Raw genomic sequence first — 6,743 nt, 5'->3', positions numbered from 1 at the left:
GCCCGACCCCGGGGCGCCACACACTGGGGGAGGGGAGGGTGAGCCACAGTGTCAGCACCTCCTGTCCCAGCAGAGTCGCCATAAAACGTCCTGGAGAAGACTGGACTGGAGTTCATTCCATACAGTTAACAAAGCAAAGTATTGCAGTGGGCGTTCCATGAATAACTGCTGCCTCGTGCATTAATTGAGCAAAAGTCAAGATGCGTCTTGCAGGACTGGGCGTAGGCCCTGGGGGAGCGAGGTCTGGGAGCCCCAGGGGTCTAAGCCGAGGCCTGACGCCGAAAGGGCGCCGGCTGGTTGTGCTCTGGGCCGCTAGGGCCGCCGCAGGTGGGGAAGGCGAGGCAGGCGGTGGCGGGAGTCCCGCGCAGGGCAGATATGCTCCATGGTGTCGGGGAGTCGCTCGGGACGCACGCTGCGGGGTGTGCTGGGGGGTGGCTGGGTGCCCTGCGGGGACCGGGTGGGGGACCACAGCCGGCCCACCTCCGGGAGGCTTCGTGCTCGGGCGGCTCCTTGGCGTCCGGCTGGGGAAACCGTGGGGCAGCCGGGCTCGAGGTGGGGAGCTGACCCCGCAGCAGCGGTGGCCTGTTCCCGCACCGTTGCCCCGCACGCTAGTGGTCGGGAAAGGCACGGGGAGGTTCCACTTTAAGGGGAGGCGGGCGGGCCGGGCAGGGGCGGGGCTCCCGGCGCCACTCCCCCAGGTCGCGCCGCGCGGCCGCAGACGAGGTCAGGCGCTCGGAGCAGGCGGCCGCGGGGAGAGCGTTCCGGGTCCCGGAGGTCGAGACTCTCGTGCAGCCACCACCTGATCGCCGGCTGCGTCGTGTCGCCGGCCCCGCAGGCACCATGAGCCAGGACGCCGAGGTGGACATGAAGGAAGTGGAGCTGAACGAGCTGGAGCCCGAGAAGCAGCCGATGAACGCGGCCTCCGGGGCGGGCGCGTCCGCGGTCGGGGCGGGCGGCGCCGAGAAGAACGGCCTGGTGAAGATCAAGGTGGCCGACGACGGGGCGGAGGCGGCGGCCGCCAAGTTCACGGGCCTGTCCAAGGAGGAGCTGCTGAAGGTGGCGGGCAGCCCCGGCTGGGTGCGCACCCGCTGGGCGCTGCTGCTGCTCTTCTGGCTCGGCTGGCTGGGCATGCTGGCGGGCGCCGTGGTCATCATCGTGCGCGCGCCGCGCTGCCGCGACCTGCCCGCGCAGTCCTGGTGGCACAAGGGGCCCCTCTACCGCGTCGGCGACCCGCAGGCCTTCCAGGGCCCCGGCGCGGGCGGCCTAGCAGGTGAGCCGTGCACCCCGCCCCCGACCCGAGCGCCCCCGGCTTAACCGGTGAGCCGCTGGGGCCCCACCTCCACCTCCACCCCCATCCCCACCCCAACCCCCCTGGACTCGGACGGTTCTCCACCCCACCCGGTCGCGGCCGCTGCCTGGGACGTAGCGCCTCCTGCCCTTCTTCAAAGAGTTTCCCCTTTCCCTCCCTCCCTCCCTCTTTCACGAGGGTAGTTGACTCAGCCTCTTCCCTTCCTCGTGTAGCCACGGGGTCTGAAGCAACGTGCTAGGCCCCTTACATCAGCTGCTCAGCCTCCGCACGGAGCCCCGGGGGAGGGGGTCGGGGGAGGGGATCGTCTCCGACCCGCCCCCGGGGCCTCTTCCCTCCCCTTTGCAGGCCTGAAGGGGCGCCTGGATCACCTGAGCTCCCTGAAGGTGAAGGGCCTCGTGCTGGGCCCCATTCACAAAACCCAGAGAGACGACGTCCATGGGACCAACTTGGAGGAGATCGACCCCGCTTTTGGCTCCAAGGAAGATTTCGAGGGTCTCCTGCAGTCGGCCAAGAAAAAGGGTGGGTGCCTCTGGGGGTCCCGGTCCTGGCAAGGGAGCAGCGAGCAAGGGCTTGGCCTTCTGGCCGGGGAAGGCAGGGGAGGGTTTGTCTGCCTCGCTCCTGGCTGCCTCTGAGCTTCCCAGCAGGGACAGAGGAGTGGGTGAGGCCTCGGCCTAAAGGGATTTGTTCAGGGACTTTCCACTTGACTGTGCAGACCTTTCAGTGCCATTGTTTTCAAAAAGGGCTTTTACTAAGTTGGTGGTTTTTAAACTTGGAATGAAAATCCAGATAAAATCTTGTCTTGCTTTAAAAGGGTTCACCTTGGGGCGGGAAGCCCAGGCCCCTATCGCTCAGCCTTCTCAGTTCACACTGTTAACCTGCTGCCCTATGAGATTTCAAGGCCCCTTCTTGCTCGTGTCTCTGTTTCAATGGACTGAGATTTGCCAGGGTTCAAACCTAAGCTTTTGTAGCAAGTAATGCCAAGGAGTTACTCTATGGACCGCATGTGTTGATTTCCTCCTTTCTCCCCTCCCCAAAGCCTTTCTCAACACCTGCTTCTCCCCCTGTCCCAGGCATCCAGGTCCTTCTGGACCTCACCCCCAACTACAGGGGCCAGGACTCATGGTTCCTCCCCGCGCAGATGGACGCTGCGGCCACCAAGATCACGGTGAGTGTGCGGGTGCCGATGGCGGGTGGGGGGTCCTTGCAGGCACGGCAGCCCCTGTAGTAAACCCAGCCCCCTCCCGCCAGGGGCCCCGGCTGCTGCAGCCCAGCAGGCGCGCTCCCCCAACGGAGGCCAGCCGTGCACCCGTCTTAGCTTGTTCCTTTTTGTCCGCTCATTTTCCTGTTTCCTCAACTCTGATGGTGACTGTGCCCGGAAGGGAGCTTCAGGAACGCGTCTCAGTGGGAGTCTGTCCGGACTGGCTTCCCCGTCCTTGTTTGATGTTTTGAAGTGCAGCCCCGTCTGAAATTACAAGCGTGGGGATCTTCCTGTGACTGAGACTGTGCCAAGTATTTTTTAAAAAATAGATTTTATTGATTTTTTACAGGGAGGAAGGGAGAGGGATAGAGAGTTAGAAACATAGATGAGAGAGATACATCCATCAGCTGCCTCCTGCACACCCCCTACTGGGGATGTGCCCCCAACCAAGGTACATGCCCTTGATCGGAATCGAACCTGGGACCCTTCAGTCCATAGGCTGACGCTCTGTCCACTGAGCCAAACCGGTTAGGGCTATGCCAAGTCTTTTATAGATGTTTTCTAATCCCCTCTGTACCCACACAAGGTCCCTATCATTACCCCCAAACTGCACACGGGGGCAGTGAGGTTCAGAGGGTTCCTTGCGCCTGGGACTTGAGGTCCAAGTAACCTCATTTCTCTAACCCTTCCCTGAAACTATAGGCTCAGGCTCTATAGCCCTCAGGCTGGGGGAGGGGCTGTGAGTGTCACCCAGGCTCCTAATGCCTGCGTTCTGGTTCTGGGACACCGGCCAGTTCAGAACGGGCAGAACAGAAGTGGAGGCGCCCCTCACACTTGGCTGGCAGCCCTGACTCTGGGGTAGGATCTGTTCTCCCAGCGTTTCTGTAGGACCTTGGAGTCCTCCCGTTCACCCGCCAGCGAGTTGCTGGGAGACCCTGTAAGCGTTACTGATAGGGAAGCTTTCGGATGGTGAGGAGCTGAAGATGGTAGCCTCAGGAGAAAATGGAGGCAGAGGAGGGAGCACGTGGAGCAGAGAGGAAAGGGAAGACGGGCAGTGGCAATGGGGCTTGTGTTCTGGGCCTCACACGCCAGGGCTTCAGGCCTGGGCCTGTCCTGCAGAACCGGCTCCTCATCCCAAATCTTCATGGAAACTGCCCGGGGGGGATCTTTGCATTTCAGTCTTTCATCCTCGGGTTGTCCTGACAGCTCTGCCCTCGCAGCTCTGCCCTGACAGCTCTGCCCTCGCAGCTCTGCCCTGACAGCCCTTTGCACCACTCCTAGGCCTCAGGACACTGGGAGAGGCGTCGGTACATTTGTCTTGGGATTTTGTGGGATTTTGACTGCTGTTTGAGTCCCGCCTCTGCTACTTGCTTATTGAGCCTTGGGCATGCCCCCTGCTTCTTTGAGACTCTTTCCCCGTCTCTGAAATGGGTCCACCAGCATTGCACACACGCTAAGTATTAAGTGAAGTTATGGTTATGAACACAGTTTCTCTCTTGGGCCTCCTCAAAGGTGAAGCCATGGCTGGAGAAGAGAAATGAGATGCTGTATCACTAAGAGAATCGATGGTCGGTTAGAATGGGAGGGAGCAAGGGCTAAGCCTTTCTAGTGGAGGTGGGAACATGAGGAAGCACCTGGCAGGCAGGGTCCGTGGGGCGGGAGTTTGTGAGCCTCGGCGTCAGTGTCACTATCTTTCCTCCGTCCTTCCCCCGCCCGTAGGATGCGCTGAGATTCTGGCTGCAGGCCGGCGTGGATGGGTTCCAGGTTCGGGACGTGGAGAACCTGAAGGTGAGTTTCCTTTACACGAGAGGTGCAGCCTCGCCTGATGAGAGCCGCGGGACTCGCCAGGGCCGGGTGGTAGCTGCCTCTGCTTTTTGCCTTCTAGAATGCGCCTTTATTGTTGGCCGAGTGGCAGAACATCACCAAGAGCTTCGGTGAAGACAGGTGAGTGCCAGGCCCCTTGTCCCCAACTTAGCTCCGTCGGGGGTCCCCTCAGTGGGGTGCTAGGCCCTGGGAAGGGGGAATTCCTAGTTCACACGCCTTCCTCGCTTCCTTCCTTGTCCTGTACCGCCCTTGACCCCGGCTTTGCTCTCTGCAGGCTCTTGCTGGCGGGAACTAAGTCCTCCAACCTCCAGGAGATCGTGAGCCTGCTCGACTCGAACAGCGACCTGCTGTTGACTAGCTCGTACCTGTCGGCCTCCCCTTTCACTGGGGAGCATGTAGAGCTCCTGGTCACCCAGTTCCTAAACGCCACCCGCTCGCATTTGACAAATGACAGTCGCTGGTGCAGCTGGAGTCTGTCTCAGAAGGGACTCCTGACTTCCTTCGTGCCGGCTCAGCTCCTCCGACTCTACCAGCTGCTGCTCTTCACCCTGCCGGGGACCCCGGTTTTCAGCTATGGGGACGAGATCGGCCTGAAGGCAGCTGCCCTTCCCGGACAGGTATTCCGTGCCGCCTTCTCGGCGCAGTGGGGGAGCTGTGTTTATCCGCCAGGGTAGTCTGTGGATGCCGCGGACAGGCGTGACTCTTGGGGGTGTGGGGGGGTGGGGGCTGCGTTTGTTTCCTAGTCAGTCACCTGGTCGGTAGCTGTGTGGCTGTGGCAGGCAGTTTCACATCTCACGGTCCCGGTCATCTGGTCTGTGAGGCTGCCTCTCTTGTAGGGCGGTTCGGATAAAGTGACGGCTGCTTTAAAATGCACTGTCGTACCTGGTAGTGTCCAGTGTGATAGCCGTCACTCACTCACTCACTCATTCACTGGGCAGTGGGTGCTCTGCTGGGCTCTCCTAGTTTAGTGGGGAGCCAGGTGAGTGAGAGAAGAGCCTGGCAGTGAATGTGGGGGTAGGGGTAAGACCAGGAAGGCACTAGCTGAGCTCTAGCCACAGACGTGGAGGTTGACCCCTGAGCTGGTACTTATAGAGCCGGTCATTCCCTTATTCCCGAAGTCTCATGGAGTGACTCCCACACGCGTGCCTGGAGGACAGAGCAGTGCACAGAGGGCCGGGGGTGCTGTGGGTGCTCCGCAGAAGGAAGCCTGCTATGTCTTCTGAGTGGCCACAGGGAACCCTGTGAGACAGCTGAGCAGAGGCTGCGGGGAGGGAGGAAGCTGGCTCGTGGCTGTCTGGGAGCAGAGCCCTCTGGCCGAGGGGCGGTGCAAGGACCTGAGGTGGGAGCCGGCCTTGCTGCTCCCAGTGGAAGTTAGGTGTGAGGGCCGGGGGGCCTGCTGGGGGTGGGGGGCAGGAGGAAGAGTCCGGGGAGTGGGCCAGCCTTTCCCAAGTCCTGTTTTCCCTGCCTTCCAGCCCCAGCAGGCCCCGGTCATGCTGTGGGATGAGTCCAGCTCCCTCAACACTTCGGGACCCGTGAGCTCCAACATGACGGTGAAGGTACGGGTTTTCGGGGGGCAGGGCCTGAGCAGCGGACGGGCCGGTGGCTTGTAGGAGTTTGCAGCCAGGGGAGCTCTTCATCCCTTCCTGCTATGTCTCCATCGCTTGCAGGGCCAGAGCGAAGACCCAGGCTCCCTCCTTGCCCTGTTCCGGCGGCTGAGTGACCACCGCGGCAAGGAGCGCTCCCTGCTGCACGGAGACTTCCACGTGCTCCCCTCGGGGCCCGGCCTCTTCTCCTACGTCCGCAAGTGGGACCAGAACGAGCGGTTCCTGGTAGTGCTCAACTTCGGGGACGTGGGCCAACCTGCCCAGTTGGGGGCCTCCGGCCTGCCCGCCAGGGTCGATCTGCTGCTCAGCACCCAGCCGGGCCGCGAGGAGGGCGCCTCTCTTGAGCTGGAGCACCTGAAATTGGAGCCCCACGAGGGGCTGCTGCTCCGCTTCCCCTACGTGGCCTGATCTGTGGGCCTGCTGGGACACACCGCCCTGCCCCTCCCCTCCCCTCCCTTCTCCTCCCCTCCCCAGGCCCTTAGGGTTCTGGTTTCTCTCCTTTTTTTTTTTTTACTGTCACAGATGAACCCCCAATAGGGTGTTTTCTGGCTTCAAATAAAAGTCACCCCTGCCTAGTGAGGTCTTGTCTTCCCTCCACCTTCTGTTATGATCGGGGTCTGAGAGTTTCATCCATCTGCCAGCCCAGACAGGAAGGGCCTGCCAGTCGGAGCAGGGAGGTGTCGGCTGGGGCTAGCACCCGGCCTCCCCAGCTGGGCGTGCTCTCCTGGCGGTCTCGGTCTGGCTGGCTCTCCCTCGGCAACGGGTCTCCAGCTCAGTGTGGTCCGTTTTCCTGTTTTTGCAGACTTAG

The 6,743-nt window shown here is 61.7% G+C and overlaps 1 protein-coding gene across 1 annotated transcript; it reads left to right on the top strand.

Annotated features, from left to right (window-relative positions):
- The first annotated feature begins 705 nt into the window (after window positions 1–705).
- On the top strand, window positions 706–6,514 carry SLC3A2 (solute carrier family 3 member 2). Its single transcript, XM_006108478.3, has 8 exons — window positions 706–1,270; window positions 1,655–1,828; window positions 2,380–2,474; window positions 4,227–4,295; window positions 4,393–4,451; window positions 4,606–4,948; window positions 5,804–5,887; window positions 5,999–6,514. The coding sequence occupies exons 1-8, from the start codon at window positions 841–843 to the stop codon at window positions 6,341–6,343; spliced, it is 1,599 nt and encodes a 532-aa protein (XP_006108540.1). The 5' UTR covers window positions 706–840; the 3' UTR covers window positions 6,344–6,514.
- Window positions 6,515–6,743: the final 229 nt, after the last annotated feature.

Source organism: Myotis lucifugus, unplaced genomic scaffold (genome assembly GCF_000147115.1).
Source record: "Myotis lucifugus unplaced genomic scaffold, Myoluc2.0 scaffold_2429, whole genome shotgun sequence".
In the NCBI taxonomy this organism is placed as follows: domain Eukaryota; kingdom Metazoa; phylum Chordata; class Mammalia; order Chiroptera; family Vespertilionidae; genus Myotis; species Myotis lucifugus.
This window is presented reverse-complemented; position numbering and strand designations above follow the sequence as displayed.